Source organism: Tympanuchus pallidicinctus, unplaced genomic scaffold, assembly GCF_026119805.1.
Source record: "Tympanuchus pallidicinctus isolate F22 unplaced genomic scaffold, pur_lepc_1.0 scaffold16, whole genome shotgun sequence".
NCBI lineage: Eukaryota > Metazoa > Chordata > Aves > Galliformes > Phasianidae > Tympanuchus > Tympanuchus pallidicinctus.
Genome location: NW_026294679.1, coordinates 34,323,435 through 34,350,166, shown reverse-complemented (window position 1 = coordinate 34,350,166; position 26,732 = coordinate 34,323,435). Strand labels below are relative to the sequence as shown.

At 41.4% G+C, this 26,732-nt stretch overlaps 1 protein-coding gene and 1 long non-coding RNA gene across 4 annotated transcripts in view; one reads left to right on the top strand and one right to left on the bottom strand.

Annotated features, from left to right (window-relative positions):
* The window catches only part of RNLS (renalase, FAD dependent amine oxidase), a 63,902-nt gene that overhangs the window by 34,609 nt on the left and 2,561 nt on the right, over positions 1-26,732 (top strand). Inside the window, exons 5-6 of one of the 3 annotated variants that reach the window (XM_052676886.1) lie at positions 16,507-16,680; positions 24,614-24,789. In XM_052676886.1, the coding sequence (XP_052532846.1) occupies positions 16,507-16,680; positions 24,614-24,789 (350 nt within the window). Of the gene's footprint in view, positions 1-16,506; positions 16,681-24,592; positions 24,790-26,732 lie in introns of all 3 variants that reach the window. The other 2 variants (XM_052676888.1, XM_052676887.1) reach the window with 2 other exon arrangements.
* LOC128077555 (uncharacterized) lies at positions 2,687-13,939 on the bottom strand. The gene is made up of 4 exons (XR_008205054.1): positions 12,382-13,939; positions 10,004-11,017; positions 3,330-3,390; positions 2,687-3,065 (listed from the first exon to the last, which is right to left on the bottom strand). It is a non-coding gene; the product is annotated as an uncharacterized LOC128077555 (long non-coding RNA).

The window sequence follows — 26,732 nt, the reverse complement described above, 5'->3', positions numbered from 1 at the left end:
TTATTCTGGATGATATTTAAACATACACAAGTTGATCCAAGGAAGCAAAATAATATTCTGGGAATCCTGGTCCACTCACACAACAGGTTTCTGTTGCCTTTGTGACAAGTTCAAGTTCTGCAGAATGAAGAGATTTGTCTAAAATAAGTAATTTTCCATCCCAGTGATGGAGAGTGAACCTTCTGAACAGTAACTTTAAGATGTAGTGGCCATTTTATTCCGCTTTCAGTGTGTTGATTTTGGACCTTTTCAGGCTTTTTTCCTTATTGGGTATGAATTAACAGTGATACAACACAGAATAAAAGGGTAGAGTGGAATGTTATCCAGGAAATGATCGGTATCATCTTTTCCAACAAAGCAGTGCTTATCGCTGCAGTTCTATGCAACCTAAATAACTTTTCTCTAAACACTTCAGCAGGGGCAGGTTTCCTGTGGCGTTGAGGGGGTTTCTGCTGTGAATTAAAGATATTTGGTCCCAGTTTTCTAGTGCTCAATCAAGGTCTTTGTTTTTTTGTTTTTTTGTTTTTTTAATATAATTCTGCTCCACAGAAGAGTTTTTAATCTGCTGCCATAATTATTCTAATTCTTTATCTTTTCCTGACTTGAGCTTGTCTGTTACAATGGACCTTCAAGAGTTTTCTCTGGCAATACGTTGGTAGAAAGCTTTGATTGTGCCAGGAAGCTAGTCAGACAGAAATAGTGTTTTTGCAGCAGTCAGAATTGTATTTTTTCATGTGGTTACAGCAGTATATCAGGTTTTTATTCTGCAGCATATAGTGGATTTGGTTTTGGTTTGTGTTTTTTAAATCTGGAGTTAAAGAGTCACCTTATATTCTAAGCTCCTTTGACCACATTTAAATTGATTTTAAGCTTTTTTTTAGTCAGTGGGCACAGTTATAAAGTGTGAAAAAAAAGGTCAGAAAGCAAACAGACTCAGCTCTACCCTCATTGTTGAAGCCTGACCTAGGAGCTGGGCATAGTGAAGTTTAGTGATGCTACTAACAATATAATGTTTTACACAGCAACATCAGTTCCCTAAAACCTTTCTGTGCAACCATTGGTGCCTGAGAGCTGGAAGTGATGTTGCCCTGCATGTCTCGGCGCTCCTTTGGCTGACATTCAGCCCACTTGCAGCAAATGGCTGCACTACCAGTGCTTTTTGCATGCCTGTGTACTGAGGGCTGATGTGGGAGCAGAGGTTGGCATCCTGCTTTTGGGACTCAATGCATGCAAGCTCTGTATTCCCCTTAGCCAAGTTGCAGGCAGTAAGTTGAATGGGCTGTTTGGCTCAGTGCTTGGGTATTTTTTGCCCTCTTTTTTTCCTCTATCTTCTATGAATTCTATTTTTCACTAGGACTCCACTGCTAAAATAGGAACTTCCTTGCCATTCCCATTCCTTAGAAATTAATCACTAACGCCAGACAGTCACTCTTCTTTTAAAAGAGTCTGTTTGGTAACTGCTCTTGCCAGCTGTTTGGTAAATAATAACGGCTATTTCATCCTTATAGCCTTGTGTCTTATCAGAAATGGAGTACTGTGTTTCCTCTGTCAAACCATGTACAGAATGAAAAGCAGGAGTAATTGAGAGATACAATAGAGCATCCCTTTTCTAGCTGAGATACTAGGTCACTTGTTTTGAATGGGGAAGTCATAGTTTCGTATTATCTAATGTAAGCTGTACAGACTGATATCCAGTAGGGCAAAGGGCAGAGAGAGCAGCACTTTCTCCTTCAGATCTGCTTTCTAAAGGTGCAGAAAATTCCTTCATGTTCTTCCTCTGGGTCCCCAGTCCTTGTGAGAGTATGGTCTGCATGCTACCTGTGCATGAATCAACTCAACCTTTGGAAGAAAAGCCAACGTTCAAATGCTCGCTGTCCTGTAATTTCTTCCCAGCTACAAGGAGTGGGGTAAAATAAAGTGACTAAGCACAAAACGGCTTTCAACTCACAGAAACATGCAGATTGGGGTCAGAAGGCAGTTTGCACAGCTCCTCTTTAACTATCCCACCTCTCAGACATCTTACTCCTTTGGATCCTTCTTAAGACCAAAATTGGACGCAGCATTTTGGTATCCATCTGATAGGTGTTGTACATAATTTCCTCCTACTTGCTACTCTAGCTTCCGGTGTTTTTATACATGTCTTTATAAATAATAAGAGCTCTCTCAGTACTGCATTTCTATTTTCTTATGCATCCTTGTCTGATAAAAGATCTCTCACTTTTTTTTTTTTCCTGTCTTTGGGCAATAATATAATTGAATATTCCTGCATTCATTACATTTTTAGTGTATTTTACCATCGTATCTGCTGATGAGCCTGACTGTGCAGGCCTATTCGTTTATTGTCTTAACATTTCTTGTTATTTTATGCAAATGTAGAATGAAGTCAAAACCTGTTTGTGATTAGTAGTAATGTTTGTGATTAGTAGTGATTCAATTACAGAATACAATATTTTTTTTTATTTTAATTTAATTTTAATTACTTTATGAGAGAGATCTGTTCTAGCATGGCTTTGTGCTTTAGAAGAATAATCACAACTCATATTCGTTGGGAGAAGAAAAGAATTCCCTAGACAACTCTTCTGATCATTTACAGTGGAAGTCTTCAGACAGATTTTTAAGTTTGGACAGTGTGTCCTAGAGCCTGAGGCTTGCCATGGTTTTCAGAGATGGGGAGAAGATCATTTTTTTTCTCTTTAATTTATATTTTATTATCAAATGTTAAGCTATAGACAGTAGTAAATTAAATGTCTCTGCTTACTAACATAAACTTTCTAAGAAACCTGCAATCTGTGGGTAGCAACACTACTGAAATTCAGGCATTACCAATTGTAACACTTAGTTGGTCTGCTAACCTCTGGCCAATACGATGGGCATTCAGGGTAAAACCCTGTGAGCTTGCTTCCCACTTGAGCTTTAAATACAGATCTAGCATGTAGCAATGTGTGTAGTCAAAAGCTGTTAGCATAACACATCTGGGGACGCAGATCAGTGCTTTCCGGGTACACCTGTGCTAGCAGTAGCAGCGTGGGATGCAGTGGTCCACTGTGAGCATGATATCTAGAGTTCTGCAATTACAGACAAAGAGTACTGGTTTAAGTTAAATGCAGAAACAAATAAATTGATTGTCTTTTTTCTTAAGGAATTCACAGTGACATCTGTAAACCTCATGTAGACGTACGTCTACATTTGGATGGACTCCTGTCAGCAACAGTCTCGGTAGTATCCATCAAACTGGATTTATTCCATCAGCATGTTTTTGTGTCTTTTACATCAATATCAAATATTTGTTTAAATGTTAGTAAGAAAACTTGAAGAACAGAAGGGCCTACCTCTTTGTGTGGCTGTGATCTGGACCTGAAGAAAGTGCAGGGACCCCGAAACTGGTTTCTGCTGCAAAATATTGCACAGATGAATGAGAAAGTAGAAAAAATGGTCTTATCTTAAGCAGTATCTCCAATAACCACAGCACCCAGAGTGAAGGTAACAGAACGTCGTAGAGGCTTTCAGACATACAGTACCAGCCAAGGCAATTTAATTATTAAACCACATAATCGAAAATGAAGTACCCTGCCAATTCAGTAAAAGAACTCATCTCATTGTCTTGTCTAAATTTAGGGAGACAGAACATCTGCTATGGAAATGCACAAAAGTATCTGTTAATCTTAGTTGTGAGCCTTCACTGACCTACCTCTGCCTTATTTTAGTTCTCTTTCCCAATTCACATTTTTCTCGATACATCCTTTACTTTTTTGAAAAGTGACCATCCTTAAACTTTTTACTTCATAAATCTGTTATCTCTGCCATGTTTTACATCATCTTTTCTTCCTTCCCTTTTGCCTTGTAAATACATCTTGTCCCCCTGTACGTACTGCTTGGTGCTTTAATTCTCATCTCTTTTACTTCTTTCCCTTGCGTTTCTTTATTCAAGTTTATTCCCTCCTCTCCCCTTCCTCGCCCTTTCCACCCCCTGCATTAGATTCTTACATTTGCTGTGCTGAAATATATCAGAAAGTATATTTTCCTCTGCTCTCTCATCCTCGTAGTTACAAAAATATGCACATAAGAATTCAAATATGCTTCTAAAAATAGTAAAGTGTAAAACTGTTTCAGTTTTTCAGTCTTTGCTGTATTAAAACTGGGAGGAAAGCCCCATGAAATCTATAACTAATTGAGTTGCAGAAAAAAAAATAGGAACAAAACAAAAACAAAAAAGAAATATACAGACACTGTGTATGTGATTAAAGAAAAAAGAAGTAAATGTAAACCTCACATGTAGCACATGCAGCTTGAAGTAGCATTTCATATCCTGAGACTTTTTGCCTGATGGGTAATACTAAAGGCACTAGAACTTGGTGTGAGATTAAAAGAAAATGGTTTATCTGGGGAAGGTTTTAAAGAAGGCATGAGAAATGGGTTCTGAAAGATGTGGGATGGTAGTGCAGGAGATGTCTGACAAACAGATGGTTGGGAAGCCTTGGCATTTCCCATTGTCCTGTGGAATCTTCCTTTCCTGCAATTGGATGTGTGTCATCTTTCAAAGTTGCTTGAATGTTTCTGAAATGAAAACAAATGGATTGGATTTTTTTTTAACGTTTTTTACGCAGTATTGTAAATAATAAGCTTTATGTTATATACCAGTTTTCATGGCATGATTAGAAAGTGTGTAAGTGATGTTAAGTATTAAGTGATATTCTAGTATGTGATGTTCTAGTATTATGTAGCTTAATCTGAGGATACAGATTCTTGAAACTTTGTGTCTTAAATTCTGTTGAGCTAATTATTAGTGTTGACAGCTTGTAATAATAAACTTTTCCCGTAGCATCTTTTGTAATAATAAAACTTGTTTTTCAGAAAAAAGATATTTTCTTCCTGAAAGCATAAACATTATGGTTTTGTTTCCTTACAGCACCTATAATAACAGTAAAGCAGGTAGACAGGTTCACTGGTTGCATTTAATAAGAATTTGGGGTGAATTAAAGGCTTTGTGGTAGCAATAGGATGTGATTAGGCAAAGCGCTGGCAATCAGAAAATTGCTAGTGCTGGGTAGCAGATGCCCTGCTCTGGGTGTTGCCTTTATACATGCTTTTTTGTGACAGGTTATGTTTAGCAGCCGTTTGTTTTCTTGGTCACAAGGTGAGAAACAAGCATCTTTGCCTTGTAGCATCTTCCTGAATCTTTCACACTTTCTGCCTTGTGCTCTACTGTCTTTCTTCTGATACCTCTTGTGTTTTCCTGGTACTTATTTTATAGATAGGCATGCTGACAAGATGAGCACAGTCCTCTCATTCCTCTCCTAGTGGAATATGAGCCCATCCTCTAAAATTATTTGTATACCTTTGAAAACAACAACTTGAAAGCCTCATTGGGAGTTTAAACTACAATTGAATATATTCCTATATTTAAGCTCATGATGAGAAGATTTATTCCAAGAGTAGAAAATGACAGACTTTATCTAAACATAGTTTAGTCTGTATTTTCTACAAAATATTTGTGTGATTTGTCATTAATTTTCTAGGAACTTGATACTGGAATTTCTCTGTACCTGTGCCTTTCCTCTGCTTCTTACCAGTAGCTTTCTGAAGGGATTGCAATCCCTTTTAATTTATAAAATACATTTAATATTATTATCAACAACTCTACCTTACACCCTTCGCTTTTACTTCTTCCTGATAATAAACTAAGAATGCTTGTATGCTTGAAAAGGAAAGCAAAAGAAGTTAATTTTTTCTGATAGGCAAAGATTTCTAGTGGCTTCCTCAATAATTAATGCCTGAAAGCATTTTCTCCATTACTTATTTAAATTGAAATATCTTTGTTACCCATTATTGTGAAGCTGCGTTTTGATCCTGTGAGTGCACATTACCACCGTCTGATATTGTGCTGCAGGTATTGACTTAGTTTAGCAATAGGAAGACATGGCAAGGACTGGATCTGAGCTAAGATCTTGAGGGCAAGCCTCTGATAGCTGTGCAAAGCTTGGCGTGACATTAGGTTCATCTGCTGCAGTCAGTGAGGAGCTGCAGTGCAGCAGCCACAGGCACTGGGCAAAATTCATGTATTTATTCCATCCGAGTCATTACTCAGGGAAGTAAGACAGCATTTTTCCTTGTTGCCATGAAAAGCTTTTAATGCTGTTTTAGCAACTAGTGTCATATTCCAAAAAATAAATCTTCTCACTTCATCGTGCAGCTCAATGCAGTGTACAGCAGGTGCATAAATAATTTGCTAAATGTTTTATGATTAAAATTATGTAAGTAATGAGCTTTTACGTTTTGGTGCCAGAGAATAAAAGAACTCTATGTAACAGTTGGTAACTTATGTAGGAAGAAACTTATGTTAAGTCCTCAGTAATAATAAGAGACAGCAGGAAGATGAACCTGAATTAATTTGTAGATTAGTTTGTGAATTAATCCAGAGGAGATGTGGCAATGAGCTTAATTTATTTTTTAGTAAGTATTGCTCTGCTTATAGTATGAAAAGCGTGTTTGCAGTAGTGCTAATGAGAGTAATGTGATAGCATAGCTTATCATAGTGTTATTATCTGCAGATGCCTACAATGCAGCGTGCATTTGTGAAATATATGTAAATAATATGTATTATATACAGACATACAGTATATGTGTATTACATGTATTTTATTCGGTCTTTATTACATAATTTCTTGGAACTGTTTGCAGGTGTACCAAATTTCCAAATAAATCCCAAATCTCTTGGCCAATCCTTAGTACTCAGATTCTTTTTTGGAAGGAGTCAGTATGTCTTCCTGGCTCCATACAGGTTTTTATTTCTTTTCCTTCCCCAGAAAATCTGGAAGAAGCATAGAATCATTAAGGTTAGAAAAGACCTCTAAGTTCATCTAGTCTAACTGTCCACCTACCGACCAATATTGACCAGTAACTGTGTCCCAGGTACTACACCTAGCCTTACACCTTCAGGGATGGTGACTCCATCACTTCCCTGGCTAACCTGTTCCAGTGCCTATCCAATCTTTTGGAAAAGAAATTCTTTCTAATATCCAACCTGAACCTCCAATAGCACAACTTGAAGCCAGTGCCTTATGTCCTGTCACCACAGCCTCATTTCAGTTGGTTGTAGAGAGCTATGAGATTTCCTCCAAGCCTCTTTTTTTCCAGACTGAACAATCCCAGTTCCCTCAGCCGTTTCTCATAAGGCCTGTGCTCCAGACCCTTCACCAGATTTTTTGTCCTTCTCTGGACACACTCCAACGTCAAAATGTCCTCTTGCAGTGAGGTCCTAAAACTCAATACAATATTCAAGGTATCTCACTAGAGCTGAGTATAGGGGATGATCACCTCCCTGGTCCTGCTGACTGCACTATTTCTGATACAAGCCAGGATGCCATTGGCCTTCTTGGCTACCTGGGCTCACATTCAGCTGAATGTCAACTAACACCACCAGATCCTTTTCCTCTGTGTAGCTTGCTAGCCACTTTGCCCCAAGCCTGTAGTGTTGCCTGGAGTTGTTGTGGCCAAAGAGCAGGACTCAGCACTCGGTCTTGTTGAATTTCATCTTCTTGGCCTCAGCCCTATGAACTGGCCTATCCAGATCTCTCTGATGCCTTCCTACCATCCACACGCTTACTGAGAGTGCACTCAATTCCTTCATCCAGGTCATCAGTAAAGAAATTAATCAAGACAGGCCCAGTACTAACACCTGCGGATCACCAATCGTTATCAGTCATCATCTGGATTTAACTCCATTCACCACCACCTTCTGGGCCCAGCCTTCCATCCAGTTCTTTGCCCAGCAAAGAGTGTACCTGTCCAAACCACATGATGCCAGCTTCTTAAGGAAGATACTGTGGGAGACAGTAATTGAAGTCTTTGCTGAAGTCCAGATACATCACATCAACAACCTTTCCCTCATCTGCCAGGCGGGTCACAGGAGATGAGGTTGGTCAAGCAGGACCTGCCATTCATGAACCCATGCTGTCTGGGTCTGATCCCCCAGTTGTCCTGCCGTGAGATCTCCCTCAAGATAATCTGTTCCATAATCTTCTCTGGCACCGTGGTTGGGGTGACAGGCCTGTAGTTCCCTAGTTCATCACATTGGCAAATTTCTGGTCATTTAGGACCTCTCGTGTTGACCAGGACCACTGATAGGCAGTGGAAGGCATATTGGCAATCGCATCCACCAGCTCCCTCATCACCCTTGGGTGAATCCCATCTTACCATTAGTTTATTTGTAAAAACGTTTTTTGTTGTCCTTAATCACAATGGCCAAGATGAGCTAATGCTGGGCTTTAGCCTTTCCAGTTTTCTCCCTTCATAGCCTAGCAATTTCCTTGTGCTCTCCCTGAGTTGCCTGTCCCTTCTTCCCCAGGGGATAAATTCATTTTCTCCCAGAATCTCAGAAAAAGTTCCTTGTTCAGCCGCACAAGTCCTCTTCTTTTCTGGCTCATCTTAGGGCGCAGAAGCTTCCCAGCTAAAAGGTTTGCGTCTCAAACCTTGACAGAACTGCTTTCATTCCCCGAGTGGGCGGTGATGTGATTTTAAGGAGAGCTCAGACCGTGATACTCAGTTCTTGTCTCCTCCTTCAGTTTTACTTGCTTATGAATTTCATATCCTGTTCTTTGTAACATGGGGATCAGGTCAAAGACTGCACTCATGGCCTTCTACCCTGTTACCAGCTGCCTAAAAATGTTCTGTTTCACTCCTTACAGCAACAGTTGACTCAAATGCAATGTACAGTGTTGTAGGAAATAAATGTGAATGTTTATTGTGCAAATTGATGAAGATTTTAGTTTAATAATTGTTGGATTGGTAGTCATCTTGGTTAGTGCAGCTAGGGGACATATATTGAAGCTTAGCTCTTCTCAGAATCATTAGAAACCTCATAAAAATCTGCTTTTTTTTCCTGCTTTTTTGCTTTCTGCTTAATTCTCATTCTCTAAATATGCATTTGAGTTTCCTTCACGTGCCATAAACTTTAGATAAAGTGGCTTTCTGTCAAGTCAATCAGGACTACAATGATTTGAAATAATTATTTAAGTTATCCTGACGCTGGACATGCACACAAGACCAAGCGCTGCATTGCATTCAAACAGCAGTATTCAAACAGAGCCTAACAGGAAAAGGCAAACCATATAGAAGTGTTCAGTGAGTATTTCAATGCAAATACAGGCGCAGTTATGTTTAACTGTTCTGCTGTGTGTTTTAAAATCTCAAGCAGTTTGATAAGGAAGCTGAGCTTAAAAGCCCACTCGTTCTCATAACCTCTGCTCCCTCCTACGCAAACACAGAAGCAGGAACAGTCTGCATCTTGAAATGGTCATGGTAATGGCAGAGAGCCAGCATCATGGCGTGGTGTCAGCTTTAACGGCCATGCAGCAGGGGACTGCCTGGGTCTTTTCTCCTTTTTCGCCATGTGGCTAGACACCTTGGAGCAACAGCTTCATGCTCAGGAAATCCATGTACAAGCTCAACAAGCCTTCTTAGGAAAAACATCCTTCATGGAAGGTTTCAGGTAATATACCACTCTGAATAATTTATGTTCCAAACATAGCAATAGTAGCAGCACTTCACCAGCTGTGAAAATAAGCGGTGTCTCCATGTACTTCAGCTCAGCTGCCTATGCTGCTATAAAATCTATTAACATGGTACCAGGCTAAAAATATGTGTTACCGTTTAACCACAGAGTTCCCTTTTAAACTTTTTTTTACTACAGATGACCACGAGCCACTTAAAGATATTTGTGTCACTGGTGGCATCTAGTTGCTGAATTTGTGTCAGCATATCAGTAAGTCAGATACTGCAAATAAAGTCTTGACCAAGGCAATCTGAGAAAATAACAAAATCTTATGAGGATAGCATCAATTGCGAGCTTATTGAAGTGAGAAGAGTGTATGACTTCAAAAATAATGTGTGGAAGAACGGAAAGCCTTTCTACTCAAGGAGCAAGTTGAGCAGCATTAGGATATCCCAGGGGTCCTTGTGATGTAAAAAGTTTTAATTCATCTGCTGCAAAACATTCAGTGCCTACCAAATTTGGAAAAGATGGCCAGATTCCTCCTGGGTGTAGAGACATCTTGTTATCCATCCCTGATGTTGACCTTTCAGGAGAGCAGGGAACATTTTCTTGGCAAATACTTTGAAGTGGGAATCGGTGCCGAGGCACATTTGCTGACAAAGCTTCATCCAAAATTTTTGTTGCTGAAACTCAAACAGAGGGGGATAAAGGGCAGCCTTCCTCCTGTAATCCCTGAGGATGGATACTGGAGGCTGTTTCATCCCATTACACAAATCACATTAGCTGTCAGGCTGTTTCCATTTCTCATTGTCTGACCTGCTTGCTACGAATGGCTTAAGGAAGTGCAGAAAGCAGGCCTACGTGGAGCAGGGGTGACACTGAACTGGGAGGATAGTCCTGGAAGGTCGTAAAGCTGAACATAGGCTCTAAAAGCATTCCCACTAAAGCTAAAGATGTACCAAAGTTTGTCTGCACTTCCCTGTGCACTTATCCCACAAGAGCTCAGTACAAGTATCCCAGCTGAGCTCTAGAACCACGTGGGGACTTCATGGGGAGAAAAGAACACGCTGGCTTTTAGAAGTACTGAATTAGGAATAGTAAAACATTCCAAAACAGTTTTTTAACTGCATCTTACATTTTACGATCTTCTTTTCCCTGTGGTTTGCCCTATTCTCAGCAGCTGTGACCTACAGCAACAGGTGCGCAAAACTTTGAACTGACCTGAATCCTTTGGCCTCCCGTTGTTCCTTTCCTATCTCTGCTTGCTCAAAAGTGCAGTTGTGAGTCCAGTCCTCACCAGAGTCCCTGCTGGTGAATGGTTCAGGTGTTTCCTTTCTTCTGCAGATTAAGGTGCACTTTTCAACCCTTCCTCTGCTTGCTGGTGAGGCTTAGTGCTGAACTCCTGTGTGGTGCAGTGCCTGTACTCCCTGCTTGCCAGCTGAAAGCTCTCCTCATGTTGGCCAAAGGGGATCTCTAGGTCCTCTCCTTCCCACAGCGTGAGTGAGGCAGCGAGGTGACAGTAAAGTCCTGGAACAGCAGATAAAAGACCCTGGCTGTATTTATGGGGTGTGAAAGATAAGTAATCCACTCTGCTGTCAGTGTCTGGAGAAACAGCAAATAAAGTATACATATCCCTTGCTTTGATGTGATGGAATCTCCAGAGGACGCTTACTTCAGTGGTGTTCCCAGTGCAACTGTACTGAGTTTTTCAGTGGAAACTGTATGATTTTTGTGTCTTTGTGCATTGCTTTAAAAATATCACTGTGGTTGGCTTTTGTATGCTGGATAATTCTGTGTTCTGAAAGCTGTTTGGTTTGTTTCCCCCCCCCCCCCCCCCCCCCAAAATGTTATTAAAATCATCTTAACCAGTTTTGTTGGAATGGGAAAAATTAAAAATTATTTTATGGTTTCATACACAACATTAAAGCAACAGTCTGGTTTTCATTTAAATCAATCAAAGCATGGAAATTGAGAGTGAAGGCTCTGTTCGTGTCCTTAGATCAACTTGCCCTTTTTGAAACATAAAAAGAATGAAACATCAGCCTTAAAACCTGTAGCATTGGTCTTGCATATCATTCAGGTTTTTGGTTGTCAGTTTTGCTGGTAGATTTTGACCATGATATCGCTTTATTGTCATCTCAAACAATCTAATCTTCCTCTGCCTTTTAAATTTGCAACAGTTTAGATTCTCATGAACTACAGGCATACTTTTTCAAAAACCTAGGCACCTCTTGTTCATCTTTCTGCCAGCATCGTCCTTCCAGGCTCCATATGTAGGTATGGGCTTAACGACTGTCTATAGAACTGTAACTTTACCTTGGTGACAGCGCTACTCTTCAGCATCCACCCCCCAACAACCCCAAAACACCTTCTGCAACTTTACAGCCTGTGAAGACAGGTCTGTAAAGCAATGTCAAGTCTTAAACGAGGTGCTTAGAGCCAGCTGGCTGGCAATACTGAGCTTGTGAAGGTTGTACCCACTGAAGCACTCCACACAATAAACAAGCAAATGTCACTCGGCAGGTATGATCTTACACAGACCAGAGGTGGGATATAGAGCAAGCCATGCAGCCCGAACACCGCTGCAATTTTTACCAATCTCAGATATTCGCAGAACACGAAGTTTTCTTTGTGCTAAGCTCTGCTGGGGGAATTTGCTTCTTGGGTTGAAAGAGGTTTTGTTCATTTTCTTCCCTCCAGGAGAAATAATTGCCAGACAAAAAGTGATGGTTTAGATGGGATATTACAGCTTTATATTTATTTGCTCATTCATAGGATTTTAATTTTCTTTTGAAGCACAGCAAATATATGTAAATACATTGTGACTACTTATAATGAAAGGGGCCCAGTGGTGACAGACTCCTCAGAATTGCACTGTTCATAGTCCTTACCTGGATGAAGTGACACCCAAGGGCAGACAGCAAGGCTGTGTTCTCATGCTGGCTGGAGAGAGAGAAGTGTGAGAATGGGAATTTCGAGACACATCTGTCTCATCACACATTGTGTGATCTATATTTGGAAATTGGCACAGAGTGTTACTGAAGTTGATAACATCGCTGTTTGGAGTAGGCATGGAAGGATCTCCAAGACAGCTCGTAGATGCTGACACTGAGGGCCTGTACTGTTAAATTCACAGCTTGAGAGGAGAGTGGGGAATGTTTCCCGTTAGGTGGGGTGCTCAAGGTCCCATCATGTTGGCATCCTTTTCTCTGGGGCAGTTCTCCAGCAAGCCCCATGTGTGTGCCTAATCCCCTTCTTGACACTGATGGGAGTCGCCTGGTTCCTCAACCAGGACATGCTTTGGGTCAAGTGAGAAGAAATGGCTTTGAAGAGCAGCTCTTGCATCACCATTACTGGGTCTTGGACACAAACCAATGGTAAGATGAATGGGATACTACACCATAATTTAGGTGAAGGCAGCTTTGCCAAGGGAAGTTGACCACAGGCACCAAGGGGTCTTTGACCCAATACTTACAGCACTTTCTGAAATCCATGAGGAGGAACGGATCACAGAATCACAGAGTGGCTTGGGTTGGAAGGGACCTCAAGGATCATGAATCTCCAACTTCCCTGCCACATGCAGGGCTGCTAACCTCCACATGTAATACTAGACCAGGCTGCCCAGGGCCCCGTCCATCTGAGCACCTCCAGGGATGAACGGGTTATCCACAGCCTCTCTGGGCAGCTGTTCCAGCACCTCACCACTTTTTCTGTAAAGAACTTCCCCCTGGCATCTGACCTGAATCTTCCCTCCTTCAACTTAAAACCATTTCCCCTTGTCCTGCTGTTATCTACCCTTTCAAAGAGTTGATTCCCTTCCTGTTTGTAGGCTCCCTTTAGGTCCTGAAAGGCTGCAATGAGGTCACCCTGCAGCCTTCTTTTCTCCAGGCTGAACAAGCCCAGCTCCCTCAGCCTGTCTTTGTAGGGGAGGTGCTGCAGCCCTCTGATAATCTTTGTAGCTCTCCTCTGGACCCTCTCCAACAGCTCTCTGTCTTTCATGTCCTGGGGGCTTCAGACTTGGGCACAGTACTGCAGATGGGGCCTCACAAAAGCAGAGTAGAGGGGGAAAATCACCTCCCTGTCCCTGCTGGCCACTCTTTTTCTGATGGAGCCCAGGATACCGTTTGCTTTCCAAGCTGCAAGAGCACACTGCTGGCTCATGTTAAGTTTTTCGTCAGGACCCCCAGGTCCTTCTCTGGAGGGCTGCTCTCAAGGACTGCTTCTTCCAGTCTGTATGGATGCCTGGGATTCCTCCAGCCCAAGTGCAGAACTCTGCACTTTGCCGCATTGAACCTCATCAAGTTCACCTGGGCCCACCTTTCAAGCCTGTTGAGGTCCCTCTGAATGGCATCCCTTCCTTCCTTCCACTGTGTCGACCACACCACTTAGCTTGGTGTCATCAGCAAACTTTCTGAGGGTGCACTTGATTCCATCGTCAGTGTCACTGATAAAGATGTTAAAGAGCACCAGTCCCAAGACAGAGCCCTGGGGAACACCGCTCATTACCAGCCTCCACCTGAACATTAATCACCACCCTCTGACTGTGATCTTTCAACCAATTTCTTATCATCGGGTAGTCCAACTCAGCCTTCATCTGTTGAAGCCAGTTTTCCTTTTACATTTACCAAAGGAGGTAGAACAGATCCTCCTTAAAAAGATACAGGTCCAGGAGCAGGTGTCCCCACAACTTCACAGAGGGGAAATTAAACAGGAGAGAGAAAGGAAGCTTATTAAGAGTACATTTTGCTCATCCAGTCCTGTCTCTTGTCCTTTGTCTTCCTCTTGCCACATTACTACCATCTCCAGTGCCAAATCCTTTATTTCTCCTCCTTTCCCCTCTCCAGCTGTAAAGGACTAACAAGAATCTGGTTACCCCTTATGGAATGTGACACCAGTGTTCACAAGTTGATTGTTGCTTTTATCTGCCCCTCATATTTCTCTGTCTCCAGAAGTATTTATACTAAAATAATTTAAATCTCTGGGCCTTTTAGGGGGGTGCATTTCAAGGTTTATTACAGAAGAGATTTGGGATAACATCTGACTTCCAGTGTTCTGGTGTGCTGGTGATTAGGTAAAGCTGATGTAGATGCAGAAGCTGTGATGAAGTGGGGGAAAACAGCCAGGAACCTGAGTTAGAACAGCCCTCTGATGTCACATCTGGAAGCTGACAGCAGTTCTGGGTGGGCACAGGAATGGTGCCATTACCTACTTGTTGTCTTCTGCATGTAAAGCTTTTTAGTGTGCTCATGGTCTCTTCTGGGCTTCTCTGTGCATAGAGCAGTTTATGGAGCTCAAAGATTCCTCCTCCAGTGCTTAACACAGATTATATGTCCCCCATCCTGGATGTGTGAAGGCCCTCACAATATTTCTGCTGGGGTAAGCTTCTTTTGAGCAAATGATGTAGGCTGGGCAAGACCAGGGGATATGCTGACCTCAGTCTGGAAAGCGGCCATTCCACTGTGAGGTGAATGTTCCCTTGAGTTTGCCACCAGGTCCTGCGCTGAAGAATCCTCTCTGGCACTTTTCATTCACTAGTATACATACAGTTGCTGCATGCTGAAATGGCAGCCAGAGCCCTGACATGTCTTTTATAGTATTAAATAGAATCCAGACGTGAGCAGCCTTAATGCTTGTGAGAGGTGAGCACACCAGCAGCAGTGGGAATGGATCTTTTTGCTGACCAGTAGGCTCTGAGTTCCATGGCAGTTTTTGCAAGGACTTCTCAATGTGATTGAATATGCTGTCAGCTGTGTGTCCTGCAGTAATGCAGTAAAATGTTCTGCTAGCATGGCTGAATCAGGACTCAAGAGTCCCTTGATACTGGACCAAGCAAGGAGGTTTGATTTATAGCTTGGGTACTGGACTATCACACTGGCACAGCAGGAAATATCTGTTCCCAAAGAGAGAACACATGCTGGTGTAGCATGTGGTGAAGCCTTCCTGTTTTGGATGTTTTGAGGAGCAATGTTAGCCACGACAGCAAGGCCAGTCGTAATTTGATGCATGCTAATGTTGTCATATGGAAGTGGCTGTGGAGTGGGCAAGGCATGCGGGCAAACCAGGCTTCATGCGTGGGGCTTGTCTATCCCAGGCTGAACTACTTTGGGCAGCATTTTGTGAAGACTGGAAAACTGAAGCAAAAAGCAGATGTTAATGGGAAGCAATTGGAAGACAGAATTAATCACAGGGAGAAGTGGATTCACAGTTGCTCTGAAATGTTCTAACCTGCCATAAAATGCCTTCAGCTAAAGTTATTGAACTTCACTACAAACTCTTTGTGGAACCTTCTCCTTTCTGAGAATTTCTCAGGTTGTCCCCTCTCATGCTGTGCTAAAAAATATTTAGGATAAGTTCTTCTTTGCTTTCAATCACAAATGTGCTAGTAGTCTGGCTATTTCAGTACAACCCAAAAACATAGCGCTGAAGTGAAATGCCGTGGTGTTTTTTATGTCTATTTGAATTGCAGTTCAGACACTGGAGGGTCTATGTGGCTATTTCTCCCAGAAGTTCAAGAGTTCCTGTGTTTGTTGGTTTTTTGTTTGTTTGTTTGTTTGTTTGTTTTTGTTTTGTTTTGTTTTGTTTTTTTTAATATATGAAGTCATTTGTTGGGTTCTTTTTGCAAAGTCATGTGATCGTTCACTTTATCTGTTGGGGCAAACTGACACGTTTTATTCCTACCAAGAAATACTTGTTCACCTTCAGAGAAAATGTTTGGGAAGAGGTCAGCTGGCATCAAAGTCTCGCAACGTTATCTAGAAGATAAACAACCCACAGATGGGGAGGGTTGCACATGAAGGACGTACTCTGCATAATGTGCCATTAAGACTTCATGAAGAGGTGTCCCAGAAAAATATTACAAAGCACTAGGGTTAGTATTAGATTCTTAGTTTTAGCAGTCTGGTTGTTTTCAGGAAGGAGTAATCAGCTTAACCACAGAATTCGTGCATTTAATGTTCTGAGAGAAAAAGGACAGTCTGAATTGTCTCAGTTTTTTTGCATTTTTTTTTCCCCCACAGTAATTAATGAAAGGCAAAAGCAGCAACTGGAATCAGCAAGCTACTCCTCCCGCTATGCTCTGGGACTTTTTTATGAAGTCGGTGCACGGATTGATGTCCCCTGGGCTGCAAAGTACATCACCGATAATCCCTGCATACGCTTCATCTCCATCGATAATAAGAAACGCAATGTAGGTCAGTGCTCCCATTATTTCCCTTAAACACAGTGACAATAGAGGGAGTAGATCATGAAAAATGCTGTTTAATTGAGTGTTGATATTCTGAACAGAGCAAGTATTTAACTCTAAGCCATGGTAGATAGCATTTAATGTCACATTTAGCCTGTAATAAAATACACAATGAAAGCGGGAAGGTCCTCACAAAATCACCACCCAACACATGGTTTACATTACTGCATTTATGAAACCAGTGTCAGGGGATTTGAAACATCAAAATGTTGCTATTCCAAGAAAGTGTTTGAGTTCCTTTGTTTAAACATTGATTCATAACCATGCCAATTTATCTCCCGTCATCCATTACTTTTCAACTCCTGTTCTTTCCACTAACTACACTTGGAAGTAGTAACAAGTTATATAATTGAGGCTGCCTAGTCTAATTCAGAGTTCGCTAGTTTGCTTTCATAATCATGGAAAAATCCTTCAAATGGCTGCATGTTGTACAGCTGCTCAGTAAAGCTTGGAGAACATCCCACTAGGTAGACACTACTCATCTGTTTCTGGAAGATAGCAATGAAATAGCTATATGTTTTATTTATTAAATATATTCCGTATACCAAGAGGTCTGGGAAATATATTGGCATAGAGTATCTCTAGAATAACTGCTAGCAATCAAGCAAGTTGGGAACTGAAAATACTTCCCAACTCTATTGCTTGCTCACATTGAAATGATGACTGAGTTTAGCCATGTTGGTGAAGGGAGAATGAAAATCTGCACACCTTTAGGGTGCCATAATAAGCATGGTGACACACTGCTACAGAGCAAGGAAGGATTCTCATCATATAAAAATTCAAGAGGTAGTTATTACACATCATGACATTCACTGTGCTAAAACATGTTCAGATTTAGATGTAGGAGATTCCTGTACACAGTCTCTCTTGTTCAAGCGGGATTCATTATTTCCTGCCAGCAGTCCATAAACACCAGCGATGTTACTCACACTGGGCATTGCAAACTTTGCTCTTACATCAAAACACCCTCACCAGTTTGCTGAGAGCAATGTTGATGAACAAACTCACTGCTGTGCAAGCCCAATTTTATTATTTGTGCAAATAATTTAGTGTAGTTGTATGAATAGGCTAAATTCTTAAAAGAAAAAAAAAAGGCTGACAAATAATATGCTGGTGGGCTTCTTCCTGCAAGAGCCAATAGCAAGTGCATGAGAAAGAATATTAAAAAAAAACAGATACAGAGTGATTTTCTTCCTCTGTCATTGTCTTCTTGTTGCTGACAAAGTGCAGCTGGATGTTCTCCTGCATGCAACATCTTCGCTGTTGAGTTTAAGGATGAGTTACCTGATGGTTAATAGCACCTACTGGTATTTCTCTCCCAGCCACCTGATTCTGGTGGAGTAGAAGACACAGCGCAGGTGAGGAACTCACCCATCCTTTCCTTTTCTGATCACTCATGTGGATTTGAAGCACCAACAATGAGAGCAATGAATATGTAACAAAAATCAAGTTATCAAATCAGCAGTTACTGTGTCTGGTAGTTCCAAAGGAAATTCATCCAAAGAGCAAGCAAAGTATTTGTTGGGGCATATTGTTAACAGCTAACTATTAGAACATCTGTGTTGACACATACCTTTCTCACTGAGATTTCCTATCATGAGAGAGATCTGTTTACACAAGTCGTTTTTTTCCAGCAACTGAAGATGATTTCTGTCCCATGAGGCCCTCCTTATGATATATAAACAGTCAACCATATGTCTTAGCTGTACTGTCTTTCTTGGTGAACTTGCATTTTGCAGATTTGAGCTTAGGTCAAAGGTGTGTAATCAACCAGTATACAGATGTTGAATTGACAAGTATACAGAGAACCTAGGCTGGTCTTTAGAGAGCATATAGCTGAAAAGATTATCATGTTGGAAAGGGATCATCAGAAATGAATGGAAAAGCTTATCTGTGTCCTGGGCTCACAGGAAAAACTCCAGGAGGAGAAATCTCGAAAGACAGATCCTTCCTCAGTGTCAGTCAGCCCTTAAATGGAGTCCAGGCTCCAGTCCTTCTGGTCACACAGCTGACCAGACATTCATCTTTACTCCATTCTTCAACCTTGACTGATCTTGATTCATCGGAGGAAGATGGGTGACAATGAAAGTGTCAGTGATCAGAGAGAGAAAGCAGAAATGTTCAGGCTAAAATTTATGTTAGTGTTCAGTTCTCTGGGTGAAGAAGCAGCTGAAACCTATCAGGACTGATCCTTTCCAGAGAGCCAGCATATTAATGCCTGAATGCTCCCTACTTCCACCTCCCCTCCTCTAGGCTGTATACACTCTCCTATATACGCTGTATGCAGTGCATCCCTCCTTCATTGCTTCAGTCTGAAGAGGGAAATTTGCTTTTCTGCCCATCGGATGTGGCTGCAGTACTTATCAGGTGTGTGTTCTCAGCATTGTTGTAATTACACAACAGGATATGTTTGTTGGTACGAATTAGAAATGGCAGAGAGGCGGGTCTGTCTATCATTCTCCAGAAGTATCAGCCTTTGCTCCTAGGGCTGAATGCTGCCGTGAGGACAGCTTTCCCATATGCAGTGTTGCAGTGAAGTACATCTCCATCTATAGAGGTAATATGCTCAAAAGTTACATAAGAAAGAGCCTACAAAAATGTATGTTGAATTCCCTGCGCACTATGTATGAATATTAAATATTTGTCTGATTGGCTGCCTTAAATACTCCATCAATATTTAAAACTGGTCGGGTGGGGGGGGGACAGTGGTAATCCTTCGGTGTTTCAAGCCTCATTTCTGAAATACTGCAATCTTTGCAGTTCTTTGTATTCCAGAGGATTAAAGATAGATGACGCACAAAAATCGAAGCAGTACTCTTCTTTTACGTGAGGATTGTGACGTTATATAATTTAGAGGGAAGGTTTATTTTGCAGGTTTTCAAGATCAGTGTAATTTGAGTATCTTTTTCTAATTTTAAAATAATTTTTGAAAGTGAATCCTCCCATGCTTATTTTCTAGGATTGCTGAAGTTATTCATTATTCTTCTATATATTTTTATTATTATTATTTTTTCCCCCTAGTTTTATGAGGCTCTCTGCACTGTCCAGCAGTATTTCTATGTGCTTTCCTCTCAGCCCTGCTTTTAGAGTTTGTTTGACATGGAAGTGATAAAACCTTTTTCCTTCCTCTCATGTTATCCAGAATCAGAATGGGTTTTGGACAGCAAAGCACAACTCCCAGTTCAGAGTAAAACTTCCTTAGGGGTAGGGAGCAACCAAGTGTTATTTTTTTCACTGGCATCTATTCTGACTCCAGGTTTTGCACCACTGGACAGGAATGAGAGAAATTCTTGACACAGTTCCTATAGGAGCCTGTCAACACATCATGCTCCCAGAATCCTATGGATACCATACTGACCACTTGCCAAATGAATACTAAAGGTCTCAGGCACTGATGGAGTTCTCTTTGCTAAAGAAACATTCAGCTTCAGGCCTTTGTGGATTCCAGGGATCAAGCTAATTGCACCATTTAAATCTCTACAATTTTTTTTTTGGTTCAGAGACTCTGAACCCTGACCTTGGGATAGATTCTTCAACTGTACCATACAAAAGCAGCTTTTGCATTTTGCAAGAGAGAAGATTTTGATGAGCAGACAGTTCACACTGGGCTTTCTCTGACAAGTGGTATGCTGTACTTTTATTGGGGTGTTCATGAGTTTTTTGGTTCTGCAAACACTTAAACTGTCTATTCCCTTCCTTCCCTAAGACTAGTGGTAAGGAGGATGTGGCCACAATGGGAGCAGAGTTTACACCTGGGCTTACCATGGTGAATTGGGTACTCTAGGCTTACCAGGGCAGAACAAGGTCTTTGTGGGAGGATTTGGCAACATGGGCTGTTCATATTGCCACTACACTGCTGTAAAGAATAAGTGCAAGGAATGGTCATAAGTCTTTATTATCGTAATAGTGCAACCATGCTTCTAGCCCAAGCAACTTTGCTTCACCCAGGACACTGTACTTTTTCATCTTATATTCTGCATTAAATGTGTTATCCAAATGTAGAAGCCACCTTTCTGACACCAGATGTTCCTGAGTGACAAGCCGAAGTGCTGTGCTGGCTGTTTTTCCTGGTCTTTTTCAGAGTAACTTTTATTAGCTCCGTCCTTTTTTCTGGACGATTATAATCCTAGCAGGCTTAATACTGCATATGTTTTCTCAAGTCCTTTCACTTTGAACTTCTATAAATAGTTTGGCTCTGTCTTCAGCCCTTTAGGATATGGAAGATGCACTTAGATCCTCACTTTTTAATTCCTAGCTTCTATTTTTCAACCCTTTTCTTTTCCCCTTTTCCTTTTCCTTGGATTTAGTTTCAGACTTACTAAGAAGTTCTAGTCAGGCTGATAGTGCAGCTGGAGTTTGATCATAGAATCATAGAGTTGTTTCAGTTAGAAAAGACCTCTAAGGCCCGGCTGTTAATCCAGCACTGCCAAGCCTACCACTAAACCACGTCCCTAATCTCCACATCTACGTGTCTTTTAAAAACCTGTGGAGTTGGTGACCTCACTGCTTCCCTGAGAAGCCTGTTCCAGTACTTCACAACCCTTGTAGAGAAGAAATTTTTCCTGATATCCAACTTTAGCCTTCCCTGGCACTACTTGAGACAATTTGCTCTTGTCCTATCACTTGTTTCTTGGGTGTAGAGACCCTAATATTTTTAACTTGTCTGGGAGGGAGCGGTAGAACTTCCTACTTTGAAAAAAAGAAACAAATTGTTCACATCCTTCCTACCGCTCCTTTCAGCCCTTCAGGCTGCTCAGAATAACTCAGGTAGTTAGTGATCGTGGCCAAGACATGGTGGTGGCAAAGATGTCTCTGGGAGGAAGGTTTTGTTAAATCTGGATCTCACATCAAAGCCTGGCTCTGCCCATCTACTCATCCTCATGAAATAGCAACTCCAGCATCTTTGAGGTCCCCAAAGCGGGCATGTAGCCACTGCTGTGACAACACCACTGCCACAGGCAGGATGTGGGGCTGGATGGGAAAATATGCCAAAGATCACACAGTTCCTTTCTGTTTACATGGATGCACACTGAGTCTTGAAAATCCTCATGTTCTTCGCTTTTCATGTGCTGATGTTGATTCTGTTTGATGAAAAAGAAATTCACTCTAAAATGAAGAAAACACTGAAACAAAGAAAACCTACATTTTTAGGCCTGCATCTTCTGTATGCCACCAAGGAGAGGTTGAACATAGGGCACAAGTCCGGATGCCAGCACTCCGGGGGAGGCATGACATCATTGCAGCTTTGGTGTAGCATGGGCTGGAAGGACTAAAACACCAGGCAGAAGCATGCTGCTCCCAAGTTTCCATGGGATCCCTCAGTGACTGTGGATTGGAGGGGGTACTCTGCCAACACTGGCAGAATGGCTGCTGGCTAATGATGTATTTATAAAAGCTGCAGCCAACTCTGCTGTCTCATCTGAGCTCTGATCTACCCCTTCCACCACATCAACTGATTGGATTAATTGCTGTGCAGCTGGGATGAGAGGAGGGAGAACTGGGAGCAGATGAAAGTTTTTTGCTGCCTCCATTTGCCTTCACATCATTACCCACACTTTGCCGAGCATTCCCTGGCTTGCTGCATCTCCCATGATGCTTTGTCATCTACCATCACGGCCATAGAGTATTCACATCTCACCACAAATAAAGGAAATGAAAATCTCATGAGAAGCCCTGCCAAGTTTTTAGTTTTTAAACTAACCATTACAGCCTGATCTAAACACACTGGGAAGAAAATACCAGGCTTGCTCTTGCTGCAGCTGAACTTGCAGTCATTCATACCTGGTGTAAGAGCTCTATGGCACTGAGGCTGAGATACCCTCATTGCTTTCAGGGAAAAGTCTATTTTAAACTCCTCCGTTAGCCAATATTTTTGTAGGAAAAAAAAAAAGACTTGAAGCTAAATTTGATCCCTGCAGTCTGCGTATTTCAGTACTGGAAGGCTGTGACTCAGTGGTCTCTGGAAGCTCTCCAAGCTATGAGTAGCTCTAAGGAGGAATTAAAAACTTGAACTGCCTGTTCTTCTGAAACTTGCTTTGTACATGCTATGGAAGAGATGTGAGATCTGGAAGAAGCAAGCCCTGTCCAAGAATCATTGGCTACAGCAAGTCACAGCAAGCAATGAGTATTTATGGTAATAAAATGCTTAGTTGTTAATGAGCCTTTTTACCAAGTTTATGTGGAAGAATTTGCCAAGTCACACATACGAAAAAAAAAATCCGCTTCCCTACTTTGTTATCTATCCCTGGCAATACATACAGACAACAGGCTTGGAATACTTGTTTTCCACCTCAAAGTGGAAAGGACAGACTGAGTGGCGTTCCCATGAATTTTGCAGGCATTTGGAAAACCTGATGTGAACAGAGGTAATGGCCTATGCTAGTTCGTGAAACCAGTGTAGGGATGGGAAATCTCAGGAAGGTGAGACTGAAGGTTACCCTCAGGCAGCCAGTTCACCGGGGAAGAAGATGGCCTCTTTGGTTGAGTCTCTGCTTCTAGGTCTTGTTTCACTCAACTGTCTTCACACCAGATCTGCCTTACCTCCATCCGATATCCACGCTGGTTGTAGATCATGCACTTTTTTTCCACCCACATTTAGTAGAAGTTGACTGAGCCACTTAAGAAAAAGACTGAGTGTAAGGATCATCCAAGTTGAAGTGAAAACCATCATTTCATGTTTTCTGTGAGTGCTTGGACTAGGCCCTGATGTGTCTTAGTTGTGTAATCTGAAGAGATCAGCAAATAAGCAGAAACTTTATCAGGAAATGAAGTTTAGGTTGCTTCTGAAAGGTGGAATATGTTGGCTTCTCAAAGGAGGAGCCTTATGTATCCTCAGTGACAATGAAGATGTAAAGATTTCTATCAGGTTGGTTTCTATGGTTGGAAAGCGTTCAATTCCCTCTTTCTGCATGGATTATCTGGTCAGAAAATGCTCATTTCCTGCAAATGAAATATTTTTCTAGGAATTTGATAGTTCTAACAGAGGTTTAGCCTGAAAAGACTTTGCTTCTAAGGGAGGGAGTAGCAATGTCTTAGGCTGCAGCAAACATTTGCTCAAATGCAACAGCCGTGGGCACAGAAATAAAGGATGTAAGCTGCTTACCTCTGAGAGGTCTACAAGTAGGAAGGGATCTCCAGAGAGATACCTTTGTATCCACTGCCAACCCTTCAATGAGGTCTTGGAGGGTGTGGATCCTCACTCCATCCCTTCCAGTGACTCAGGTCCATTGCATGTACCTGAGCTCCCCTGGATTGGCCCTGCCTTTCCACCAGATGCTCAATCACTGCTTCGGGCTGTGACTAAGCATTTTCACTACACACAGATTGCATGAACCTTAACACTCTTCAAAATCTGTATGTAGACAACCCCATGTTGATGTCCTGGAAGTCACTAGAACAGCAAAACTCAAGTTGAGTTCACTTGTGTAGATCAAGATAATGATTTATCAAGCCAACCTGCCCTGGCTTCTGTTTCCCTTCTCCTGCACAAAAGTAAAGTATTGGTTTTATTCTAGTGTCAATTATGTAGGTAGTATTGCATGGCTAATATGCAATCAATTATAGAGTAAGCAGATGTTTTTCACTGCAAACTCTGCAAACACTATTCCTTCTTTTGTCCTTTGCCTTGGGGTTCCTCTAGGAGAAAAGTAGAGGTATTGCAATGGGAAAGCCATTACAAATATTGAAAAAAGTATTGATTTCTCTACTGCGCTTCTTGTAAATAACTTGTATTGTTTCTTGTATTTCTCCCACTGGAGGAACAGGGTGGTGCTGCAGATACATATTTAATTCTAGGCTAGAGAGAGACACAATGGGCAGTATTGAGGGAATGCAAATATTAATGAGTAATCTTTTAGAAGCATCTCTCTTCTTCATTTCAGAGTCACATGAAATTGGACCCTCTGTTGTAGTTCATACAACGGTGACGTTTGGAAAAGAGCATCTGGATTCAGATCCTGCAGAGGTGCAGCAGCTAATTCTCAGCCACCTGGAGAATCTTGTGCCCTCCCTGCCCAAAGCAGCTAGTGTAAAGTGTCACAAGTGGAGATACTCACAGGTAACCCATGGTTGATCAAGCAGCTGGGAGGGTATTGTTGTGGAACAGGCACAGTGGGTATCCTGAGAAAAAGGACATCATGCAGCCCGGTGGTGTTCATCCTCAGAGCCAGGAGAAGGAAGAGATATCCATGCAATACCCATAATGCCCTCCTCCAAGTGGCCACGAGCAGTGTTCATGGCTGGCTAGCTATAGCCAGATCACTTCTAGTCATGTTTTCATGTAGTAGACCTGGCTTAGTGTTAAGTTATGCAACAATCCTCATAAGAAGGAATAGGAGCAGTGCACAGGAAGGAAGTAAATCCCACATACTTTGCTGAGATCTTTTTCGTATTTAAAAATATGACTAACTCTGTCTCTTCTGCCTCTGAAAGCATGTGGCTTTATTAGCAAAACTCCTACCCTACCACAGAATAGTGAGAGTTCTTGTGTTTGGATATACTAATTGTTACTATTTGATTTGGCCTGCTTCAATTTAACAGTATGTTATGCAAAAAGTATTTTAATGTAAACTACCTAAGGGTAGTAAAATGTGTATATTTTACAGACGTCTCTTAAAAATCCAAGGAAATTGTTGGCAATTTCCTCAAGGATTGGTGTATATCTACGTGTTTACCCAAAGCCTCTTAAGTTAAATTACATTGGTGAAACTGAATGTGGAAGTCAATGCAAAATATTTACTTAAGGCAGTCCCCTAAAAATTTCTCCTTTTATGAAGTCTGGAAAAGTTACTGTAGATGATGGCTGTGAAGTCTGCTTGTACCCCTTGATTAGCATCCAGCGACGAGAATCTGGTCTCGTTAGGACAAAGTTTATTTTTCTGTGAATTAATTATTGGTAGTCTACAAGTCACTTTCCAGTGCACAGTGTTTGTTGTCATATGAAAATGGCATTAACATATGCATTTATGTGTTAGGTGCTTCATATCATGTGTTCTATGTGTTCCTGTTTATTGGTTCAGGGTTTTTTTTTGTTAGTTATGGCATGTCTGTACAGTTGCCATTGTTAATTCACCCTTTTCTGATTCTGTCTTCTTTTCTTATGCATTACCTTTTTCCTTCAAACTGCATGTGAGCACAAACGCTGGAGGTGTTACGGAGATTTTTATCAAGTGCTTGGTTGATCAAGTCTGGAAAGGGCTCCCAAAACAAAGTAAGAAGTATTTCTAAACAAAATTAGATGAGGCTATGCTGATAAAACAGTTGCTACCAGAAATCTGTCACTTCATCCACACTTACCGTGAAGAGAAACAGCATGCAGCTGAACTATGCAATTCTGCCCCTGGGATTCTTTTTTCTCTTAGCTGCAATAACTTTAACACTACGTTCAGCCACATTTCCAGCAGATTGCAGGAACAATGTTTGTTCAGAAGATAATGCTGATGTTCATGACATTGAACTTTTCTCGAACACCATGCCACTGTACAACTTACAGCTCTTCCCACTATCTTCTGCCTCTCTTGCGTGCTACCTAATCTGCTGCTACCAACTAAAATCACCAGTTCCAGTGGTTGCTTGAGTTTTATGTCTGTGTCACAGGAAGAATTATCACTAATCTTTAATTCAGTGGGTGAATGTAAATATGTAATTGCGAATAAGTTAGCATAGGGTCAGATCAGTTACCTCAGTAAGAGATCTCTATTGCCAGGTGTGCACCCTGTAAAATAATCACTACCGGAATTAAGTATCTGGAACAGAGTTCCCCCTTTATCACAAAGCTGTCTTTACTTTCAGTTATAATAACCTGTTGTCTTTGAAGCAAGGGGAACTGATAAGATTGGTGCATCTTTCCCCTGACTCTTTTAGACAGGATTTATCCTGCTTGTTAATTAAATCCATCTGTAGTGTCCTTCACATGGCCAAACACAATCCTGGGATTAAAATGCAGACATTACAATTATCCATGGCAGATGAGGGATTAGGACTTCCAAACTTCTACTTACA